At 41.5% G+C, this 25,559-nt stretch overlaps 1 protein-coding gene across 6 annotated transcripts in view; it reads left to right on the forward strand.

The window, feature by feature from the left end:
- Nucleotides 1–25,559, forward strand: part of ccdc149a (coiled-coil domain containing 149a) — a 144,742-nt gene that overhangs the window by 48,555 nt on the left and 70,628 nt on the right. For all 6 annotated transcript variants that reach the window (XM_043693817.1, XM_043693826.1, XM_043693837.1 and 3 more), the window contains exons 3-6: nucleotides 3,671–3,709; nucleotides 10,184–10,291; nucleotides 20,784–20,900; nucleotides 24,692–24,864. In XM_043693817.1, coding sequence (XP_043549752.1) covers nucleotides 3,671–3,709; nucleotides 10,184–10,291; nucleotides 20,784–20,900; nucleotides 24,692–24,864 — 437 coding nt within the window. The remainder of the gene's footprint in view (nucleotides 1–3,670; nucleotides 3,710–10,183; nucleotides 10,292–20,783; nucleotides 20,901–24,691; nucleotides 24,865–25,559) is intronic.

Genomic DNA, 25,559 nt, shown 5'->3' on the forward strand with positions numbered 1-25,559 from the left:
CTGTGTTGACTGCATTTAATCAAGCCATTCTCTTCCAGATGGTCATAAACTCTATCCCTCAGAATCCTTTCTAACACCTTGCAGACGACAGATGTGAGACTTACTGGTCTGTAATTGCTGGGGATTTCCCTATTTCCTTTCTTGAAGAGCGGAATTACATTTGCCTCTCTCCAGTCCTCAGGTACGACTCCGGTGGAGAGCGGGGATGCAAAGATCTTCGCAAGTGGCGAAGCAATTGCATTTCTCGTTTCCCAAAACAGCCGAGGACAAATCTGGTCCGGGCCTGGCGACTTGTCAATCTTAATGTTTGACAAAATTTTCAGTACATCAGCTTCCTCTATCTCTATCCATTCCAGCATGCACACCTGCTCTTCAAAGGTTTCATTCACTACAAAGTCGTTTCTTTCGTAAAGACAGAAGCAAAAAACTCATTTAGGGCTTCCCTTACCTCCTCAGACTCCATACACAAATTCCCTATGCTATCCCTGATCGGCCCTACTCTTTCTTTGACCGTTCTCTTATTCCTCACATAAGTGTAAAATGCCTTTGTGTTCTCCCTAATCCATTCTGCCAAGCCTTTCCTGTGTCCCCTCCTGGCTCTCCTCAGACCATTTTTAAGCTCCTTCCTTGCCTGCCTGTAATCCTGTAGAGCTGCCCTATTGTCTCTTTATGTTGTTCATTATCAGTTTTTTATTATATAATGTACTTGTAAAACATCTTGGGACAATTTACTATGTTCAACACAGTATGTAAGTGGAAATTATTAGAAATAAGTTTTTGAAGTATTTGCTTTCGCTGTAAATATATATATATTATAATAAATATATAATAAATATATAATAAATATATAAAATTAAAATAAATATGACAATTCGAAAAAGAAAGCATTATTGAAACTTTATCCGCAAATTCTTATGAAGGAATTATTTTTAGATAAGCTGTTGGCATTTACATCACTGGCATGGAGCTGTGGGAAAGCAGACCAAAAAAATACACACCTAGAACCCAAAATTATTGGAAAGACTATCAGGCTGAGAATGCACAATTTCCTGATGTGCCATTCAATGAGATGTATTTGTTTTTCAAAAACACAAAAATAGAAAATCTGCTGCATGGTGCCATGAAATTAAAGTGTGTTTGAGGTACAGAGGGATTACACAAGCAGCAAGGTGGCTTTCAATTAAAATTTGCTTACATTAGGATGAACATCCTGTGTCACCTTGTGATTAATGTGTAAGCTTCGGTAATTCCCTCTACATTAGAAGTTACTCAAAACCCATTGCCCAATTTTCTTTCTTTTCCTTTTTTAGCTATAAAGTAGTAAGATCAAGGAAGTACTTAAGAGGGTTCTTCAGCTTTTTGTATTCAAAGCTTCAAACGTGTTTATGTAGAATAGAGCACATTTAATGATGTGTCAGTAGTAACTTTGATACAAATTTTAATCATACAATACAGAAGAGGCCCTTCAGGCCATCAAATTTGAGACACAAAAAAAACTTTAAATCGACATAAGTCTCACTTTCCAGCACTTGGCCACAGTCTTGAATGTTGTGCTATTTCATGAGTTCATCCAAGTACATTTTAAAGGTTTGTGAGGTTTTTTTACTCAGTTTCCCTCCCAGACAGTCCATTCCAGATTTCCATCACTCTCTGGATAGAAAAATAATTCCTTAAACTCCTGCCTTTCACCATAAAATTATGCTTTCTTTGTTATTGACCCTTCAACTATAGGGAACAGCTGTTTTCTATCCACAATGTCCATGTCTCTCATAAACTAATACACCTCCATCAGGTTGTTCCCCATCCCTTACCCCACCATGTTTTGATCTAAAGAAAACAACCTGAACCTATCCAGCCTCATAGCTGAAATGTTCCATCCTAGGCAACATCCAAGTCAGATAGGCAGATCAGTGGCAGGTGGAATTTAACCCTGAAAAGTGTGAGGTGATGCATTTTGGAAGCAGTAATAAGACAAGGGAGCACTCAATGAAGGCAGGACATTTGGAAGCTCAGAGGGATCTTGAGATGTTGGTCCACAGATCCCTGAAGGTTGCAGGACATGCTAATAGGTTTGATTAAGAAGGCATATAGGACACTTGTCTGTGTCAGTCATAGCATAGACTGTAAGAGCATAGAGATTATGTTAGAGCTGTACAAAACTTTGGTTGGGCCACAGCTGGAGTACCATGTGCAGTTCTGCTCACCACGCCCTGGGAAGGATGCGATTGCACTGGAGCAGGTGTAGAGGGGATACTCCAGGATCTTGCTTGGGATGGAGCATTTTGGCAAGGAAGAGAGGCTGGATAAATTCAAATTATTTCTGTAGTGATTGTAACGAGGTCAGCCAGCTGGACCTCATAGAGTAGAAGTTCCCTGATTGGGGCTATTAAACTGATCCATCAGGGAGCCCTGGCTGACATATAAAAAGGGTGAGTATCAGAGATACTGACAATCTGAACCTGACTCTGAATGAGGCAGTACTGCAGTCAAGGGCTAGCTATGCCTGAGTAAAGGGTGACTAGGTGACAGGATACCGGCCTTTGTGGAGTTACTTCATTTTCCTTTAGAGCTGAGGTGGGGAGAACTTGTTGGGGTGTATAAAACCATGAGAGCCATGGACAGTGTGGATAGAAGGCAGCTGTTCCCTTTAGTTGAAGGACCGATAACAAGTGGGCATAAACTTAAAGTTAAGGACAGAGGGTTACAGGGAATTTAAGGAAAATCTTTTCACCCAGACAGAGTGGTGAGATCTGGAATGCATTGGAGGGTAATTGAGGTGTGAAACCTCACAACCTTTTACAAATAATTGGGCAAGCATTTGAAACATTCAAAGCTTTGGGCCTAATGTTGGTAAGTGGAATTATTGTAGATAGCTTGATGCAGAATTGATGGACTTAATGGCCTCTTCTGTGCTGTTTGGCTCTGTGACACTGTATGATATAGGTATTGTTGGTGAGGGCTGTAATCTTCATTCCATCTCAAGGCAAATAAGTCATATATTCCACTCTTACTGCCTTGGAAGAATTTTGAAGTTACCCAGCTTGCTGGCTATATTATCAATGTACCTTCCTTCTGGGCCTTCTGGGTTTGGAGATAGGGATACTACCCAATGTACCACAAGACGTCCTATAAAGTCTTAGGCAGGGACTGGGAAAAGAATTTCTGTGGTCACTCTCATTTCAAAATGAAAATGTACCAAATTCACAGTTTGAGCTGCTTGTTTGGCTGGGTTCATAATGTTTTTTTTGATGCAATGCAATTTTAAAAGATTATTCTCTTTGATCTGTTCTACTTAATTGTTGTAAACCTGTAGAAAGTTTCTTCCAAGGCTACAATTTTAAAATGTCACTCTGAAAGTGTCTGCCTGGTAGAACATAGGAAGAGCTCAAGTTCGTTTGTTGCTTTATGTGGGATTTTCTCTTCCTTCATCTTGTGAAGTACCTGATGTGTTCCTTCATATTGCGGTGGGAATACCTATTGGTAATAAATTGGCATTTGTTATGCCACCTTATCCCATTAATTGCGTTAATCAATTGATAGACACACTGTATTTTGGTTTTTTTGACAAATTGAATGAGGCTGGGATATAAAGAATATAAGTAGTCTTTGAAAATTGTTGCAAAGGTAATCAGTAAATATTGTGTTTATATCATTTCTTTTAATTCCACAGGATGGTGATCCTACTCTCCCACCAGAAAAGCGGAATCAGGTGAGGTTTAACCTAACAGAAGGTTGTTTTTTGACAAAATCACGTTTACTTTGGCTATAATTACATTTTATAATTAACTGCAACATCAATTCCACAAAAGTGAATGAAACCCAGCATGCAACAAAAGGGAATAAGCCTTACCTAGTTTTTGAAATAAATGCCAGCTGTGATCTAATTTCAGCCCAGTTGATCTCCTAGGATAAAGCATGAGCAATACGTGTCATTGAATGCTCATTGGAGGAGTGCTGATAGAAAAAAATGCAAATTGGCAAAGTAGGACAACTGAAATGAAATATAGTTAAAATAAATATTCCAAAAATTTAAAGATAATATCTGGATAGGTATTTGAAATTTCAGAAAACTCTGTGGTCAATTGTCGTTCAACTTGACAAACTACCAGGAGACTCTGAAACAGGATAATGATCATCTATTTGAGGGAACCCAAGGAGAGTCCTGTCAGTATAAACCAATTCAGCAAAGATCCACACTTTGCAGCTTTTAATGAACAAGTCAAGTATTAAATTCATATCTGATTAGTTCACACCATATGTTGACCAGATGTTCAGGCATTAGTTTATTTATCTTGCACAGTACATATAGCAGGCATTGTTTATATTTTACCCAAAACATCTTTATCTTTGTTTATAGTATGGCCTATCCTTTTGTCCTGTTTCTGTAGATCTGTGGTTCGTCAGCTTTGCTTCATATACGTTAACTAAAAGCATTTCTGACTGAAAATAATTAATTTTCTTAACTCTTAATTAACTGAAACTGAAACCCCTTTTGCTACCCTGATTGGCCCTTTGTCTGGCAAAAGTAGCCAATCTAATGTCATGCCTTGTTATGTTCTGTCACCCATCAATACTGACCAAGTATTGAACTTAGCGTTTTCAAGATACTTGGCTATACCATCTATTGTAGCTGACTGAGCCATATATACTCATGCCTCATGCATTTAGCCCCATATTCTTCTCATCCAATACCCCTTATTTTAGATTTTCATGCATGTCCTTCTGGTGTGGTGACCCAAGTAGGTTAAATATAGAACCAAGACCAACTGGATGATAACCAAAATGTTAGAAATAGCCCTAATTCATAGGTGTGTCTGTTTATTTGCTGATCACCACTTTCACAGGTCCTCCCACCAAGTAGTGATATGTCTGAAGTGTTGTTGTAGTGTTCCATGCACTTGCTGGGCCTTAGCTCAAATACCTGTAAAATATTCAGGCATTTGTAAGATTAGATACAAGGAGATAAACCATGCAGGGTAAAGGTAATCATAAAAAAGAATACACTGTTCGACTTTGGGTCTGGATTGTTGTGAAGTCAAAATTATATTTTCCTTCAGTGATCATTGATTAAGATTCACACTATAATCATTGATGAACTGAGGGGAAAAAAAACAAGTGGGATCAGATAGGAGTACTGGTTCAGATACTGTGTCAGGCTTTTGAAATGACTGAACAAGGCTGGTATATTGTCATCAAGTCACCCTTTATTTTCAGGTGCACAGTACACTGGCTGTGACCAGCCAGCTTGGAGTCAGTGCCCAGAATGCAGGAGATTCTAAATTTCCTCCTTAAACTTTTCTCTCTCTCCCACAGCACCCACATGCATGTGTAAGTGCAAGGATGACACTATAGTGCAAATAATTTTATTCAATATTTCCACAACTAGGAAAAAACATCCATGTGTCCAGGTATCAAATAACAAGCAAAGCCCAATAGGGGCAATGCTTTTGAGAAAAATAAGTGAAGTGGGAGGGTAGGGATTAAATGATAATATCCCCTGTACATATCTGTCAGCCAGGGCTCCCTGATTGGTCCAGGTTAACAACCCCAACCGAGATCCACCTGGTTCTTATCACTACAGTTTTCTTCCTCTGTATGTTCACTGTTCCTCTCTTGTAGATTTCTACCTGATCTACATTTCCCACTTGAGCTGGTACTTTTGTTAGAAAGACACCGCATGGCTGGTTGTAGCACAGCATCAATTGTTCCCATGCTGTGATAATGCAATCACCAGATATGTGATGTGAGTCAGTCCCATTCCCACTACTGCCACCGGTGCTGATGGCCAGTTGTGCTGCTTCATTTGCACATTGGCTACTGACGTGGATGGCGTCTGTTTCCTTCTTCTGTGCTTCAATCTTTATACAGCTGCCTCTATGGTATTCTAGCAGCTTTTACTAATTCCTTTAATACTGCCTCATGCTGAACATTTCCCCTGAGGTAATATTCTCCCCTTCAACTCCATCCTGTCATATAACTGTGTGCTACTGCAAAGGCTTGCCCACGGTTGGTATAAATGTTAGCCCATTGAGTGTGGTGGCATGTTGAGTGTGATCATCTGTACCCACCATTTTCAATTTGTTTTCTATTTCTTATCTCCATCACTCCCGGAGATGTGGATTGTCACTGTCTAGTATCGTATTGACCACCAACAGATCATCTCACTCAATAACAATCACTTACAAAATGACCCTTAATTCCTGATTCTTGGTATCTGGGCATATAGACTTTAAATACCAAATTAAATTGACTTAAAATGTCTTCGTTCTCTTTTTCTTAAGTTGTATCCTACTTGTTGATATTCCTTACTGTTCCTGTGATAGTTTAGAGTCTTAGAGTCACTGAGTACAGAAACAGATACTTTGGTCAAACTCATGCATGCTAACAAAGTTTCCTAAACTGAACTAGTCCCACTTCCATGCATTTGGCCCAGATCCCTTTACACCTTACCTATCCATGACCTGGCCAAATTCTTTTAAATGTTGTTGTTGTACTGGCCTCGATCACTTCATCTGGCAGCTCGTTCCAAATACGCATCATCCTCTGTTTGAAAAAGTGGCCCCTCAGCTCCCTTCTAAATCTCTCCCCGTTCACTTTGAACCTATGCTGTCTAGTATTGGACCACACCCTGGGGAAAAGACCCTGGCTATTCACCTTATCACGCCCCTCATGATTTTATAAATCTCCATAAGGCCACCCCTCAGTCTCATACACTCCATGGAAAATAGTCTTTATAACACAAATCCTCCATTCTTGGCAACATTCTTGTAAGTCATTTCTGCACCCTTTCCGGTTTATTAACTTCCTTCCCATAGCAGGGCAACCAGAATTATATGCAGTACTCCAAATGTGGCCATACTAAGGGTTCATGCAGCCATAACATGATATCCCAAATCCTGTATTCAATGCTCTGACCAATGAAGGGATGTGTGCCAAACACTTTCTTCACCACCCTGTCTACCTGTGACATCACTTGCAAGGAATTATGTACCTGCACCCCTAACTCTCTCTGTTCTACAACACTTGCCGGGACCCTGTCATTAACTGTGTAAGTCCTGCCCTGGTTTGTCTTACCAAAGTATTTATCTAAATTAAACATTTTCAACTGGGATATTGTCACCATCTTCTAATTTGGAAAACACAGAAGCAAGATACTCATTTAGTATCTCTGCATTTAGTATCTCTGTCTTACCATTCGGGCAGCACGGTGGCTCAGTGGTTAGCACTGCTGCTTCACTGCACCAGGGACCTGGGTTCAATTCCAGCTCGGGCAGCTGTCTGTGTGGAGTTTGCACATTCTCCCCGTCTCTGCATGGGTTTCCTCTGGGTGTTTTGGTTTCCTCCCTCAATCCAGACATGTGCAGATTAGTTGAATTGACCGTGCTAAATTGCCCATAGTGTTAGGGAAATGGGTCTGGGTCGGTTACTCTTCAGAGGGTCAGTGTGGACTTGTTGGACCGAAGGGCCTGTTTCCACATTGTAGGGAATCTAATCTAAAACCATTTCCTTCAGTGACCAGCCTACCCTGCTTGTTCTTTATGGGCTCCACTCTATTCTTCACTCACCTTTTACTATTAATATGTTTGAAGAACATTTTATTGTTTGTTTCAACACAGCCTGCCATCCTTTCACAAGCTTCCTCTTTGCCTTCCTTATTTCAGCCTCTCCTGTATTTGAGATACTCTTTCTGATTTTAGTTGATGCTACGCTTCTTTATCTTTCTTATTTTTTAATCAATATCTTTCATTATTCAGGATACTATACCTTTGGATATCTCATATGTATTTCCCATGGGTATGTACCTAACTTTCACTCTCTTCATGTCTTCTAAAAGTTTCCGATTTCTCATTCACTGTTTTATCCACCAAAGCGTGTTTCCAATTAACCTACTCCCGTTCAACTTTTAGACCCCTAAAGTGTGCCCTTTTACAACTTTCTCCCATTTATACTATCCTTATATGTACTTTCCTTTCATTTAAAATCCCAGAATTCCTACAGTGTGGAAGCATGCCACTTGTCCCATTCAGTCCACACTGACCCTCTGATGAGCATCCCACCCAGATCCTTCCCTCTACCCTATAACTCCACATTTGCTACAGCTAATCCACCTAACCCACACATCTTTGGACTGTGGGAGGAAACCGGAGCACCCGGAGGAAACACACATAGACACAGGGAGAATGTCTGTGTGGAGTTTGCCCGAGTCTGAAATTGAACACAGTTCCCTGATGTTGTGAGGCAGCACTGAGCCACCATGCTGCCTCAGATGGTGAGGATGACACAGAGTGATAGAGATAGGTTAAGCAATTGGCTAAAGTGCTTGCCGCTGTGAGGCAGCAGTGCTAACCACTGAGCCACTGGACTGCCCCTGGTTAGGAATTAACCAATGTAAACCCCAAATTTGTATGTTCAGTTGAATTACATGCAATCAGTTATTCCAGGTTCTCAAAACAAATCATATTTCCTGGTTCATGAATAACACAAATAACTGTAGATGCTGGAAATCTGAAACAAAAACATAAATTGCTGGAAAAATTCAGCAGATCTGGCAGCATCTGTGGAGAGAAGTGTCAAGTCCAATGACCCTTCCTCAGAATTTATACTAGCTGGGAAAAGATAATGTTTATGCTGATGATGCGCATTGCGGGGAGCAGTGTGGAAAGGAGTGAAAGGATAGGTGGAGATGGAACCCAGAGCAAGAGAAAGGAAGTTATGCAGATTAAGAATAGTTGATAATAAGCCAGGAAAGGAGAAAACCTGAAAATGGGGACAATAAGTAGATTAAAATAGATTTGCTGTGCTAAATGCGTCCCATGTCATGACAGAACTGCTAGTTTGAGAGAAGGGAAAGGACATGGAAGGAGGTGCTCAGGCTCTAATAGAATCAAACTTGATATTGAAGACTGCAGAGTCCCCAAGCAGAAGTTGAGATGCTGTGCTTCCAGCTTGCGCTGAGCCTCACTGCAGCAGTCTCCTCTCTCAAAAACATCTTTTATGTATTTTCTTCAGACATTCTCCTACCCTGTGTGGCCTTAGTTTCCTGATCAGTGTGCCTTTTGGCTCATGTTAGCAGCTTTAAGGGATCTGATGTGTCCTTGTGGACTGCCGGTGTGATTCTGCCCCTTCACCCACGGCCTCTTGCCCTGAGCCCTCCTTCAGATTCTTTGGATCCCATCCACATCACTCTGGTGCAGCTCTCCCCTAATGATGCAGGGGGAACCTAAAACATACTCACCCTGCATGCAGCACCGATCCCGAGGAAGTGACACAAGATCCCCCAAGCTGCACTAGGTACTCTTGTCAGTCACATTTGAAAAACTGCCAGGGGACTCAGAAACAGGATGACAATCAGTTAGTCGAAAGAACAGAAGGAGAGACCCCTTATTAGCATATCCCAACTCTGCAAACTGGTTTCCAGCTTCTTTAATCAACGAGTCAAATATTAAATTTCTCTCTGATGGATTCACACATTTTGTTGGCCAAATGTCCGGATGTTGGGTTATTCATTTCCCGTGGTACATAAAGCAGACAATGTTTGTATTTTGCTTGGCTGATGGTGTGGACTATCCTTTATCCTGTTTCAGTACCTCAATGGCTCATCAGCTTTGACTGAGTTACTTTAACCAAAATAATTTCTGACTGAAAATTTAGCCCTTAACTAACTGAAACTGATTCAGCCCTTTTAAGTCTAAACAGTAAATTTTTAATGCTACTTTCTACATAAGGATTGCAACCAAAACAGTCATGGAAGCCAGTTGGCATGTTGCATTAATTTGTCGTTTTCTTGCTTTTTTAACAAAAAATAAGTACCTTTTGGATTGTAGCATATACATCAAACCTTTATTTAATCCTATTTGCCACAGGCCACTTAATACAAGTGAATTTGTTTTTTAAGCTTAATGCCTGATGTGATTTAAGTTTTACAAGCAAGTTAAATGAAGCAGGTTTAACAAATGTTGAACAATAAATGCTTAGCAACAAGTTCTTGACATTGTGTTTATCGTTCTGTTGATCACTTTCTGTGGTAAATGAATTAAATGAATCATATTGGTGCCGATTTTCGCCTGTGAAGATAATGAATCAACTTAGAAGTTGAATAATTGAAACAGAACAAGACAATTTTATAAGTGAGATAATTTATAATGTGGAAGTAAATATGATCAATCTGTGTTTCTTTATACAGGCAAACCTTGCACAACTATTGAGTAGTTCTCGAGAGCGGAATAAACAGCTGACAGAGGAAATTAAAGAACTCCAGCAGAGACTGACTGAGGCACAGGGTGATAATAAGGTATAATTGATGACGATGGGTTAGCATTGGGAGTTGTGAGAAGAAGGAGAAAATTTTGTCTGCTTGATATAAAGGGAGAAGGGGAAGAAAATCTTCAAAGCACAAAAATAGTGAAACATGAACTAAAGTAACACAAATTTGCATATATGATAAATTAATGGTTCATGTAGTGAATCAAAGATGAAAAGTAAATAACTGCAGTTCTGCAAATGATTAAAATGTTCTGGTTAATATGTTTTTGTTAGTAGGAACAGTATGAATTTCAGCTGAATAAACACACCCATTGACTTGTTCTGAACTGTCAGAAATTCACAATTTATTGCCTGGTGTTTGAGTGTTTATAAGACACTATAGGTGTGGATTTCTAAGATGTGGTACTGATGATCACAGATGACTTGTACATTGATGGAGTGCAACTTATCTCTCTTGATGAAGTTAAATATGCATTGAAATGTGCTCTCAATGTGTACAGTTAGTGGCACCCTGCACCTGAAGGATGCCAGTGACGTTGTCAGAGCCTACTGCCAAGGCTGCAGAACTGACTTTGTTACAAGGAAATGAGATGAAATGATGTGATCTGTCACAAATTGCATTGAAAACAGCCTTGATCCATTTATGGGTCAAAGATTGTGAGAGAACACACAGATTGCCATCGAATGCTTGGAAGCAGTCAGTGCATTGAGTTTAATGTTACAGTCACCTGACCAGCCATCTCTTCAGGTGGTAGGTCCTGCTCTAGCAATTGGCACAGTTCAGTGATGAGTGTGTGCCCCACTCATCTGGAGGATATAGCACTGATGATGATAGGCCTCCTGTACTTTCTTTGCATCCTAAAGGCAGCTTCAGCATCAGCCTCTTAATATGGAAGCTGTTCAGCTGACACTGGAGGTCACTGCTGGTCCTACTCTTGCTGATGGATTTGTTCCTCTTCAATTTCTCTGCAACTTTGTTGTGCAGCAGGCATAGCAATGATAACTCATGCCGAGGCTGGATCCATTGGTCACAATTTCAATGAACCTGTCTGGGGAATGTTAGAAACAGAACAAGCTCTTAATAATGTGAGCAGTCAACATTCGTATCACATACAAATGATGATGGCTTTGAGTAATATGCCACATATTGGGACAGGGAGGTCAGGGAGAGTCATAGAATGTCTCACATGGATCTTTGACATAGCAGACCTTATTGCAATGACTGCAGACCAAGCCATGCTAAACTCACATGATGTGACACGTGATATGTCTAATGCCAGGCTTTGAGGACAGGGAGTGCATATATTCACTGCCATGAGATGTTAGTTAGTCAAGCAGGAGGCTGGAAGAACACAGCAAGCCAGACAGCATCAGAAGGTGGAGACGTCAACGTTTCAGGCGTAACCCTTCTTCAGGACTGGGAGTGGGTGTAAGGGGAGCTGCAGATAAAGGGGGGAAGTGGCGGAGGGTTTTGGGTGGGGGAGGGTGCGGAATGGTGATGTAAGGATAGGTGAAGACAGGTAGAGGGTACAAACTGGTTGGTCAATGGGAGGAATGAATCCTGTTGGTAGCTGGAAGGGTCAGTCAGAGATGTGGAAGGGTGGGGGAGGGGCTGGGAAGGGAGTCAGAAGATGGGAAGGGAGGTTATTTGAAATTGGAGAACTCAATCTTGAGTCCTCCAGGTTGTAGGCTGCCCAGGCGGAAGATGAGATGTTGTTCTTCCAGTTTGTGGTCTGATTCGCTGTGGCAATGATGGAGGCCAAGGATGCTCATATCAGAAATGGAGTGGGAAGGGGATTTAAAATGGCTAGTGACTGGGAGGTCAGGTCAGCCCTGCAGGCGTGGCTGAGATGCTCGGCGAAATGTGCCTTGGGTTTACATTTAGTCTCCCCGATGTAGAGAAGACCACATTTGGAGCACCAGTTACAGTAAACTAGGTTGGAGGAGAGGTAGGTGAATCTCTGTCTCACTTGGAAGGACTGTTTGAGGCCCTGGATAGAGGTGAGGGCGATAGTGTGCCGGCAGGTTTCCGGTTGCAGGGGAAGCTACCTGGGGGTTCGGAGGGGTTGGCGGGAAGAGTGGTGCAAACCAACTATTGGTGAAGGGAACAGTCCTTGTGGAAGGCAGAGAGGGCTGGGGAGGGGAAGATGTTCTTGGTGGTGGGGTCCAGTTGGAGTTGGTGGAAGCGTTTGAGGATGAAGTGTTGTATACAGAGACTGGTGGGAAGGTAGGTGAGGAAAAAGGGGGACCTTGTCTTTATTACATTTAGACGGGGGATATGGGGGATTTAGAGCAGTGGGGCGGAGAATGAAGAAGGTGCGGTAGAGGGCTGTCTGGATGACAGATGAGATGTTAGTGGCTGATGTCCAAGATGGAGGCCCAGAGAAACAAGCAATGAGCTGTAGCCACCAACATGATTTTCATATTGGAAATTGTCACTGTCCAGTTTCACAGAAAAATACAGTCCAGAAGAAGCCCTTTGGACCATCAAATCTGTACCCTCAAAAATACACTACTAACGATAATCCCACTCCCTGCAAGTTTTTATCTTGGTTGTGGGTGAAAGGGAAATGCAGCTAAGTGAGATGAGATTACATGAATGGCTTGCAAATGGATGCTAATAGGCCTCTTCCTACACACTAGCAAAATTTTGTCTTGCTTTTCAATATTTAGCTGCAGAATCCCCCTTCATTCCCTCACCAGACCTCTCTAGCTGAGTCCTCCTCACTTAACTTCAGCCTGGAGTTGCTGCAGTACCAGCACTGACCACCATTTGTGGTGGCGTAACGGAGAACTGCGAGCTTCTGATTGGTCACAGTTCCTGAAGATAGGATAGCCATCCTTAACATGATAAAGATCCCAACTCACCAGGTAAATTCCTGACTGGTGCTGCATTGGGCCTGTTGTGTTCTGCAGCTAGTGTCCCCAGGCTCATCATTGTGCTAGCAATAGGTTCCACCCCATGAAGAACTTTATGAAGAATGGGTAAACATTTGCACTCTGCAATCTCCCACAAACAGCTATGTGATGATGACCAAGTAATCTGTTTTTCTGATGTTGATTTGAGGAATAAATATAGGCAATGGCACCAAGGACATCTGAAATAAATCAAAGAAGAGTGGATGCTGAAACAAAAAAAGAAATTGCTGGAGAAACCCGGCAGGTCTGGCAGTATCTGTGAATAGAAAGCAGAATTCACATTTCTACTTCAGTGATCTTTCCCTAGAACTGATAGAAGCTAGGAAAAGATGGTGTTTATGATATCAGGGGATGGGGTGGAAAAAGTGGATAGGTAGAGAGAGAAAGACAGTCAGGCAGAGAAAGGGATGGTTGATAATAAGCTAGGGAAGGAGAAAAGCTAATATTGAGCATTGGTTGTGCAGAAAGCAGCCCATATCTTAATAGGGTCTAGGGTGTGGGGTGGGTAAAGGGCATGGAAGGAGATGTATCAGGTCCTAAAATTATTGAACTTTTGATATTAAGTCCTAAAGGCTACAGAGTCCCCAAGTGGAAGATGAGATGCTATTCTTCCAGCTTGCACTGAGCTTCGCTGGAGCACTGCAGCAAGCCTGAGACAGAGACATTGGCCAGAGAACATGGTGGTGTGTTGAAGTGGCAGACAACAGGAAGCTCAGGGTTATTTTCACAAGAGCATAATGTTCTTCAAAGCAATCACCCACTCGACATTTCATCTCCCCAGTGTAGAGGTGACCACGTTGTGAGCAGCGAGTGCAGTAGACTAGATTGAGTGAACTGTTTCATCTGAAAGGTGTGTCTAGGCCCTTGGATGATGAGGAGGGAACAGGTAAATGGCAAGTGCTGCACCTTCTCTGATGGCTTTTGGGGATGTGTTGGGAGTGGAGGAGAGATGGACAAGGGTGTCCCGGAGGGAATTGTCCCTAAGAAATGCTGACAAAGGAAGCAGCAGGAATGTGTCTGGTGGTGGCATCTTGCTAAAGGTGGTGGAAATGGCGGCTGATGATCTTTTTGGATATGGAGACTGGTGGGGTGGAAATTGAGAATCAGGGGGATCCTTTTGGTATTGTTGGAGCGAAGGGAAAGGGCCAGGGCAGAAGTGCAGGAAATGAATCAGTTATATTTAAAGGCCCTGTCAGCCACGGGTGGTGGAGAATCCTTGGATGAGGAGAGCTTCCTAGCTCTTGAAATAATGCCATGGGATCTTTTCTGTCCACCCAAACAGGCAATTGGGTTCAGTTTAATATCCCATCTGAAACATGGCAACTTTAGCAATACAAAGCTCCCTCACCATTGCACTGAGTGTGAGGCTTGCTTTTTGTGAGTGTTACATGTTCCTGAAACCTTGTGGTTTAGTAGAAAGCATGTTACCAGCTGAGTGATAGCAACAGGCCCACAGTACCTTGCATTCATTTAGCACCTTTAACCGTGTAGAATGACCCAAGGTGTTTCACAGGAGAATTGTCAACAAAATATGACTCTACATGAACAAATAATTGGACAGATGACCAGAAGCTTGGTTCAAGAAGTAGGTTTTGAGTAACATCTTAAAGATAGAAATAAATAGAGAGGCAAAGAAGTTAGTGAGGGAGAATAGGGTTGAGGGGACTGAATTAGATGCTAATGTAGTTCAGTGAGTGAAGGGGTGAAGGTGCAACAGGGAGTCAGTATGAGTTAGGATGCAGGCAACCCAGTGGATCCTGACCATGCTTAATGGTTCTTTCATACCAATTACCATTTGCCACAATTTTCTTTCCAGCCCTCTTCAGCACCATAAGATACATAGCCCATGGGATTGCTCAATAATACTTCCCTTCTCAAATACTTTACCACATTAAATTCAAAATCTTCTAGGATTCTGAATGTATTAAAATCAATATGTTATTAATTTAATAACAATACTAATTTATCTTCAGTAAATTCTTTGTCACTTTGTCCTTCAAGTGCTCTTGTAGTGCCGTTTTGTTGAAAGTACTTTATAATATAATTCTTAGTATCTTTAAGTAAACTGATCTCCAAGTTGCCCTTTATTATTCTAATATCCCTTTTAGCTTGCTTTAGTAATTTATTTTGCTCATCCTGGGTTTTTTTTCCTCTGTTTTTAAGCATTATCATTTTGGAACAACATATTTAACTATTATGCAGGTTGCTTCTGGTTAAATATTTATTTTAGGAAGTCAGAAATATTGTTCTAAAAGTCTCTATTCTCCCTTGACTAAACTATCCTTTAGTTTGTGGGTATGCAATGGTTATGAGACGGGACTAGTAATCCAGAAACCCAGGCTAATGCTCTGAAAAATATATTGTCATAGCTTGCAGCTGCTAGTGGAATTTAAATTCAATTAATACATTGGGTAATAAAACTTAGTCTTTGTAAGGATAAGTACAAAACTATTGTGGATTGTCATAAAAATCTGACATTCACTAATGCTGTTTAAGAATAGAAATCCTTAGCTGCTCTGGCCTACATGTGACTCCAGGTCCACAGCAATTTGGTTGACTCTCAATTGGCCTGTGAATTAGCCGCTAGATATGGCAAGTACAGTGGTATGAATTCAGGAAGCATATTCCTGAAAGTCCTTAACATTGATTCCAGACACCGTGAAGTTTCATGGTATCAGACCAAATACAGACAAGGAAACATCCTGCTGTTTATCAAATACTGTGCTCCCACCTCAGCTGATGGATCAATATTGGTCTATTGTGAATACTTGAAGGAAGCATTGAGGGGTGCAAGGTCACAGGATGTACCCTGGTTTGGGGTCTTCAAAGTCCATCATCAAGACCAGATACCAATGTTATTAGAACCATTACTGAACAAGTTGGCTAAGTTCTAAAGGACATTGCTGCTAGACCAGGCCTGTAGTAGATAATGAGGCAACCACATTATCTTCAAAGATAAAGCTACTTGGCTTTATCCTCACCAACTTATGCGGGTGCACCTGGCCATGCCAGTATTAGCAGCAGTAACCATGAAAGAATCCTGTGGCGAGGAAATCCTATGTTCACATTGGGGATGCCCTTCATCATGCTGTGTGGCATTACCACTGTGGATATGGAATAGATTTCAAGCAGATCTAGCAACTAGAAAACAACTTCTGTAATATGCTCTGTTTTCAAGGTCCCTTGTTTTGGGCAATCTCACCAGAGGAAACAGTTTTTTGCTACCTACCTATAAAGTCTGTTTATCATCTTAAACAGCTCAGTTAGATATTTTTAGGTTTTTTTCAATAATCTGTGGATAAAGTCACCCTAGTCTTATCACACCATAGGGCTGCTCTCTCATTAGAGAGAGAACTACTTTAACCTGAGGGTGACCACACTTCTGACACTGGGAGAGATTGAGGGAATCCTTCATGGTAAGTGTAGCTAGTGAAGGAATTGAACCCACACTGTTGGCATCATGCTGCATTACAGACCAGCTGTCTAGCCAACTGAGCCAACCAGCCCTCTAAGGGATGCAAGCCAGTCCAGTCATCTTAAATCAACCAGATGGCCCTGATATAATTCTGATAATCTATACTGTGTATCTTCCTTTCTGAATTGTGATACCAAGAACTGAATTGAGTATTCAAAGTGAGGGTCAAACCAGGGCTCTATACATTGTGATCCTTTACTTTTTTTGTTCTTTTTTTAATATAGACTGGTTCACATTTTTAAAAGGAATCTAAAGATTTTTCTTCCCATATGTTTTCATTTGATCTCTTCATGGTCAGCTGAGGTCACTTGAATGTAGAACCTGAACTGCCAGGACTGCAATAGATTGTTCTGTCATGATTCTAGCCTTACTTTACTTGGCCATTGAAACTGGGACTAATGATGCTACACTCATTCAGTCTGAGATTAACAGCTATACACCCAGCAGTGTGGTCATCAGGAATCTCTCACACTCCAATGTAGCTAGCCAGGAATCTCATAATCAGTTTGGAGCATGGCTGGATGAGTATCTGGTGATTCCACAATTCTCTGCATCACTGATGCTTGATAAGGGCATTAAGAGGTCACACATGTGCACCATAATATTACTCCATCAATATATTAGTGTTGATTGCCAGTTAGCTAAACTAAGCATACTGTGGCCATGTTCTTAAGAATTTATGCATTTTCTTTTACTAAGGCTGCTGTCCTAATGCTGCAATGAATCTATTTAAGCAAATCTGTAAAACTTTGATCTTTTGGGTTTGATGTTCAATCCATGCTTGTGAACCCAAAACCCAGATAATTTCCCAGTCCACAATGGTGTTGCATCTGTGTTGCTTACAAATATAGCCACCTTAATTCAGCCAGTGATGCTGGTCTCTGCCAAGAGGTGGGAGCTATCTGATAAACATGGTCGCCAAAGGCAGGCAGCAAGCATTGATGAGACCTGCACCTGCCCTACAAAAGAGAGGAAGTGAGACATTGGAGGGACAACAGCCTGCCCACCCAGGGATTTGGCCAGACAGCCAACTGAAAGGTACAGAAACTTATCTGAAAACCTAGTAAAAAAAATATTGTTGCTGCTTTGAACCCACTGCTGTGCAATAACAAGTGACAGGTTGTTTGGGTTTGACAAATTGTGATTTGGAAATTATCTTTTGGCTGTCTGCTTAACAAACTCCTCAAGGAGCTTAGCCTGTCAATATTAGAGATGAGTGAGTTTCAGAGGGTCCTATCCCATGTTCTCCTTTGAAGCTGCCACTGCATCCTAGAGGCACAGGGCCACTGACATACCATCCAGAATTGTTGCTGTCAACTATGCTCTCTTCCAGTCTAACCCCAGGGGTGATTGAAAATCCTGGCCTTTGGTTCAAAAAGTAATTTTGTATTACAGTTCTTGCTTTGATTCTGAAATGTTATTTCCATTCAGCATGTAATATGGAGTAGTGTTCAGAAACAAAATACTGCAACATGCATACAGTGTATCGAGATAAATGTTATTTTTTAATCCAGTGATTTGAAAACAGAATTACAGTGAAACACAAATTATTTTAAAAGAAGAGATATTATTATCATCTTGCAATAGCATGGTTGAATTATAGATTATTCCTGAGAGAGAAAATATCAACATAAACTCTGACTTTCTCTAAACAGTGACCTCCATAACTACAAGTTAGTACCAGCATGATGATATTGTCATGATAAGGTAAGCAAAGACCAGGGAGAGTAGTCTTAGGGGAGAAAATAATTTAATTCCAAATTAGAAACATACGGAATGTGATGAATGTGACAGAAATTACAGGATTGATAGTAAAAAGGAGGCAGGAGGATCTGAGTTTAGGGGAACAAGATGGTTGCAAAGCTTTGAAATAGTAGTTTGTACCTGGACATCAGAATCTTTCCTGGATGATTTAATGGGCTAATGCATTGATGAAATGTTGAAGATTTAGCAGGGGGATTGAGAGAGGATGTGGTAATTACTCTGGTCTATTTGAGTATCTAACTGAACCTTCAAATGATTGAAATATCACTGGCAATCCAGTAACACTGTGAGCAGCTGGGTTCAGATTGGGAGTCCCACCTTCATCTTCCTTCTCTTCCTCTTTCACTTGCATTTCCTTCTGGCTGCCTTCCTTGGTGTTGAGATCTGAAGCATTACTTCCCGTTGTGAGATGTTGTTCAGAACACAGCATAAAACATTTGTCCTTGAAGTACTTGTGTGCGGGCATTGAAGGACCCTTTCAGACCTGAAAGCTATTTAAAGCACATATTGAGCAAGTGGATAGCATTCTCAATGACTAGTTGCAGTACTCTTGGTGTTTAATGGTGGGGTTCCTCTTATGTACAAGGCATCAAGTTTGAAAGGAGTGTCCATTACAGTTTAGAAGCTGTCTCTTAAGGCTGCTTCCAGGCAAGAACACATCAGAATTTTGACTGCTGCAATAAGAAAGGATCGTGGCAGCACCCAGGCAGTGTGCCACTGACTTGTGGGAACCTTTTTCTTGTGATTGCGCAGCAACCGAGTATTGATGGAATGAAATAATTTGCAGCTGGCAAATGCTCCTGTTACTCAGGTGATGCTTGGATTGCTGGGCTGCAAGTGGTGGAACCCTGCATTTGGGGGAAGTTAACTAGAAATGTGAGCCAGAGTGGATGCTCATTATTGCTTTGGATTCATGGGGTGCATTTACATACTTCCCAGACCTGGAAGATAATTCATCAGCCATTCACCTCATCTGACTGTGCGACCCTCTTTCAGTCTCTGCTAGAGCCCTGGTAGGAGCCATAAGCGAAGAAATAGAGGCTAGTGGTGACCTTAACAGCCACTGATCATACATATCGACATGACATCTAACAGGGAGCAGGTCTCATTCTAAGACCAGCTGATGAGATACTCATACTCTTCGGAAAACCACTCTTTAGCGAGGTCAGTGCAGTTGGATTTCTATCCAACAATTATGAGGTGAATTGTGCCTGGCATGAGTTTCCTGGTACTCCACTTTCTGCAGCTCACTTCATACGATGTTCTTGCAGCTATGGGTTTCATTGGACTTCACATGAGGAAAACTATCAAATGCAGTTGTGCTGTCAGCAGTTCTGAAGTTCTCTTTGTCAACATCTCCAAACCAAGTCTCTCACTATTGGTAATCTCAAAAAACCATTTCCCAGAGGGGAGTGAGAAAAGAAGCCATGAGCACTGAGTCGGTTTATCACTTCAGCTGCATGACACTGTAATCTTTTGCTATAAATTCTAAGTGTTATGGTCCTGCTTCACAACCACCTGATGAAGGAGGAGCGCTTCGAAAGCGAGAGCTTCAAAATAAATCTGTTGGACTGTAACCTGGTGTTGTGTGATTTTTAACCTTGTTCACATTGGAAGTTTTGATCTTTAATCAGTTGCCACAATGGTTCAGTGGTTCAATCATCCCTTCATTTATCTTGATGACATATTGAAACCCTGGAATCCCAAACTCAGGAAGCATTCGTTTCAAATTATGGCTCAAATTGCAAGAAAAGGCCCTCATCAAAACGAATAATGATGAATCCACCTCTCCTGAGCCAGTTAACCTGCTGCCTTGATACCTGCCATGAATAAAGCAGAAATTGTTACTCCTCGTGGGAAGTAGGGGTTGGATTTCATAAATTTAATGATTTTACATTGATTCACCAGCTATTTATGAGGGCAAAGGTTGACCTATCTACTAGGTTATGGTATTTATAGTTCTTATTTTCCAACTGGTTTCAATTGCAATATACTTTGGAAGTATTGAGAAAATGCAAAATTTTCAAATCAATCTGTTTGAGAACGCCTGCACAGCAAGATCAATGAACTTCTATTAAAGGTTCTTATGTTAATGTACTATGAAAGGACTATTGATCTTTATAACCAACTGGTATCAAAAATACATCATAAAGAACTATTAAGATCAAAGTGTTGTTCAGACTGAGAAGCTCTTTGCATGGTGATCAAGGCCACTAGTTTGATGCTTTTGGAAAAAAGGGGCAGAATAGCAGAATGCAATCTCCAAAATATTTGTAAGAAACTCTTCGGTTAAAAATTGAATTTGACTTCTTCAGTGATCCTAAAGTAGTGGCTGTGTTAATGATTTGTTTTCTGTCTTGAGCTCCTAAGAATGACGATTGCCAAACAGCGTTTAGGTGACGAAGAAGTAGGAGCTCGTCATTTTCCTGCACATGAACGTGAGGACCTTGTTCAGCAGTTGGAAAAAACACATGAACAGGTACTAATTATTCTAGGTAAAAACAATGACTGCAGATGATGGGAACCAGATTCTGGATTAGTGGTGCTGGAAGAGAACAGCAGTTCAGGCAGCATCAGAGGAGCAGTAAAATCGACGTTTCGGGCAAAAGCTGTATTCCTGATGAAAGGCTTTTGCCCGAAACGTCGATTTTACTGCTCCTCGGATGCTGCCTGAACTGCTGTTCTCTTCCAGCACCACTAGTCCAGAAACTAATTATTCTAGTTATACTTTACTTTTTTAAATTATTATCAATCATATATTCTGCCCTCATAAAATGAGGGCAGAATATTTGTGTCCACTACCCAACAGCTCAGTTTTATCGAAACAAAGCAACTAGACTGTATCCGTCAAAGTCATACGTCTAGTGTGTGACTTGGGCCTGAGCATTACCCATGTCCCCACCACCATCTCCCCATTAATTCCATTTCTAATACAACTCAATGTGCTATGGGAGTTCAAAATGGTAGATGGTGTTGTAAAGGTGATTTCATGCAGGTTCAGCAATTGAGTCATGAGACTGGCGTTTACTTACTCCTGAAGGCGTACTTGTAAAATACAGCAAATAACCTTTTCCCCATTTACCCATCCACTCCCCAAGCTGTTAAAATGTTACTCGGGGGGGAGGAGGGAGGTGTTAGCTCCTCGGTCATTTAAGTGACCAAGGCACGAGATGTTACTGGTGACAGTGGGGGCACGGCGTGAGGGAGACCAGGGTCTCACTGTTGCCTGCTGTAGCAAAGACATTATGCCATCCCACATGTTTCCCTTTGTGTCTGCCCCTCTAGTGTACTGTATGCATTGTATTAGTCCCTTCCTCTTCATCCCCTCTTGGCAGCATTATCCAGACAAAGTTACGGGGTTGGTTTTCACATTTATGCTGATGATTCTCAACTCAGCCTTCTGCATTTCTCTAAGACTACCTCTGTACTCCCCAATAACACTCCACCATTAAAACCTGGATCAGTGAAAATTCCCTGCAGCTCAATGTAGGCAAAACCAGAAATATTTTCCATCAACTTCCTCAACCTGTCTTAAGTGATAGGGTTTTAGTGTAATGTATGACTCGGAGTTGAGCACTCCCTCCGCCACTGATTCCATTTTCAACACTACTGGTTTGCACTGCCAGAATACTGCCTTCTCCATTAGTTCTTCTCCAACACACTAAGATCTAACCCATGCTTTAATGACCTCTTGATTTCTTTAATGCCCTGCTTGATGACCTCACCCTTTCACAGCTTACAACCAATTTCGAATGGCAAGCCTGTGTACAAATTTATACAAAAACCTGAAACTTCCTTGTAGTGGGGGGAGATGATGTGGTGGGTACTGGGCTTTATATTGGGGAAGATTGGAAGTACTGGGAAGAGAGAAGGTTGTAGGTAGTTCAGAATGGCCATTTGAAGAAGCTTGTCAGGCAGACACCAGGATTCAGGAGGCATGTGTAAAAACCCTCATCTGAATCAACCAAGTCCTCATTTCCATGTAGCTTTCTGGGACTATTTGGGAAGCTGAAATTTAAGAGTGTGTGAATGGAACGGGTTAGTTTCCTGTTTACCTTCAAGCCAACGTGAAAGCCAGAAGTGGATATTTTAGAGGTGGGTTTGGATGGAAAACAGTTCTGTCAGACTTCAGCTCTCCATCTGAACAAAGCTTGCAACGTTTTGTATTGGAATTTACTTCTCAGTCTGTCTTTGTTTCCTGCTATTTGATACTTCCTTTGAACTACCTGTCTGTCCACTCAAAATGCTGCAAGAGTTCAGAATCGTGAATTGATGATTAAAAATGATTTCATAGAACATAGAATATAGAACAGTACAGCACAATACAGGCCCTTCGTTCCTCGATGTTGTGCCGGCCTTTTATCTTACTCTAAGATCAGACTAACCTACATAGCCTTCATTGTAATATCTTCCATGTGCCTATCCAAGAGTCGCTTAAATGTCCCTACTGTATCTGACTCTACCACTACTGCTGGCAGTGCACTCCCGCACCCACCATTCTGAGTAAAGAATCTACCTCTGACATCTCTCCTAAGCCTTCCTCCAATTACCTTAAAGGTATGTCCCCTCATGATAGCCCTTTTCGCCATGGGAAAAAGCCGCTGTCTATCCCCACTATCTATGCCTCCCAACATCTTGTACACCTCTATCAAGTCACCAGTCATCCTTCTTCGCTCCAGTGAGAAAAGCCCTAGTTCCCTGACCATTCTTTATAAGACATGCCCTCCGGTCCAGGCAGCATCTGGTAAATCTCCTCTGTACCCTCTCTCAAGCTCCTACATTGTTCCTATGATGAAGCAACCAGAACTGAACAGAATATTCTAAGCATGTTCTAACCAAGCACTCTCTAGAGCTGCAGGATAACCTCATGGCTCTTAAACTCAATTCCCCTGCTCATGAAAGCCAACGCAATTCCCCTGCTCATGAAAGCCATACGCCTTCTTGGCAAACTATCAATCTTGAGGGATCTATGGTCATGGATCCCAAGATCCCTCCGTTCCTTCACACTGCCAAGAATTCTGCGTTCAAATTCGACTTCCATGCATCTTTAGCACTTTGAATCGTGAGGCTGGACTCTGTTCTCCTGAAGGTGAGGGAAACATAAAATCCAGCAGAAGGCCTTTCCCCATCTACTGACCAACCCTCCCCGAGATGTTGAACTGTTACTGGGCAGGGGAGGAGAGAGATGTCAGCTGCTCATTCACTTTAAGTGACCGATGTCCGAGATGTTACCTGTGACGGTGGGGATTGGGGACACAGCATGAATGAGACTAAGCAGCTTTATTTGTATCAACTGGTGTAGGGCAATGGAGGGGAGACCCCTTTGTGCACCCCGCCATGCCCACAGGTCCATTGGAGGTATCTCACTCAACCCCACCTCCTCAAAAAATGTCATTCTTCCCTTTAACCCTAAGTATTGGCCTCCACTCTCAATGATATTCCCCCCTCTTCCCAACACAATTCATTGAGGACTCTGAGCTCAGACCTATCTGGGCCATTGGGCATGGGCATGGTGGTTCTATGTATAGTCCTGGCATTGCCAGTGGTCTCACTGGTAAGGTGGGGACAACAAAGCTGGCAAGCCTCCAATTTGCTGGCAACTGTCTAAATTGGGGACTTCCTCCCAAGAAAGGAGTGAAATTCTTGGCTGAAAGCAATTAAATCTGTTCCCACCATTTACTTATTGGGATTGTGGGTGGGCTTAAGTAAGACCCCACTTACTCCCTCAACCTATTAGAAAAGGAACGGTCCTGTGGACTCTGTAGAATCCAACCATTTGAGTCATTAGGGAGCTAGAGGCCATTCACCTATTCAGTTCATGTTGGAAATTAGGTAAGGTATTCAGAAGCTGTCAGTTGGAATAGGATCAGTCATTACAATGGGGATTGAACACAAAATTTATTTTGGATAAATAATTGAACAATCAGGTGGATGCAAATGTAGAACACCCTTTATAAGACTAGTACCTCTGGAACTTCAATTTCCCAGTTACATAAATTGCAGAATCTTCAGCTTGTAAATGACAACTGAATCTATAAATAAAAACCCACAAGTGAACAATTATACGAAGGCTCATTCCTGTTTACTGGAAGCTCACAGTGTAAATACATAGAAGAAACAATTAAATCTAGCCTTAAAATTCAATGTTTTTATAGTTGCTTCTAGCTTTTGAAATTGAATTCACATAATTTTAGGATGTTTTCAGTGAACAGTTTAAATATGTATCCAACAGTCCTGTGATTCCCCAGTGATTCTGCTTTTATTTTGCAGATTGAACGTTTGGATCATGATTATCAAGCAGCAGTGGATGAGCTGCAGGATGTTAAGGTCGAACGATCTTTCTACCAGGAGAAAGCTGACCGCCTAAATCAGGAGATTAACCATATTCTTGGAGGGCATGAAAACCGTATCATTGACGTGGATGCATTGTGCATGGAGAACAGGTGACTGAAGATTTCCTTTCTTGTTTACTTCTGGCAGCTGCAAATAAATAATCCTTCACACCACGTATGGCCATGATGATATAATTTAATATATGCAATTTATCCTAAATATGTGAGAAAAATAGGGATATTTTCCCCAGTTTTCTATTTTATATTCATTCCTCTTCTGAATGGAGGAAATAGGCAAATGGTGCTAGATGCATTGCAAGCAGTGCAGAGATGAAAACCTGAATGATCCCTTTCTGTGCGCTGGCACTTCTGTGCTCCTGTAATGGAGATGAGTGTTAGCATGCGATTTCACAAAATCTTCTCTTATGATTCCTGTAGAGGTCAGTAATTTTAATAAAAGATGAATTTCCCTTCAACTCGCAGACATGACAAGCTATCTCAAGAGGGTTGGAATATAAAATTTATCTCAAGAGGGTTGGAATATAAAAGCACCATTGTGCTACTGAGACTTTATAAAGCTCTGATTAGGCCCCATTTGGAGTACTGTGTCCAGTTTTGGTCCCCACGCCTCAGGAAGGACATACTGGCACTGGAGCGTGTCCAGCAGAGATTCACACGGATATTCCCTGGAATGGTAGTCTAACATACGAGGAACGGATGAGGATCCTGGGATTGTATTCATTGGAGTTTAGAAGATTAAGGGGAGATCTAATAGAAACTTACAAGATAATATGTGGCTTGGAGAG

The sequence above is a fragment of the Chiloscyllium plagiosum genome, chromosome 1 (assembly GCF_004010195.1).
Source record: "Chiloscyllium plagiosum isolate BGI_BamShark_2017 chromosome 1, ASM401019v2, whole genome shotgun sequence".
NCBI lineage: Eukaryota > Metazoa > Chordata > Chondrichthyes > Orectolobiformes > Hemiscylliidae > Chiloscyllium > Chiloscyllium plagiosum.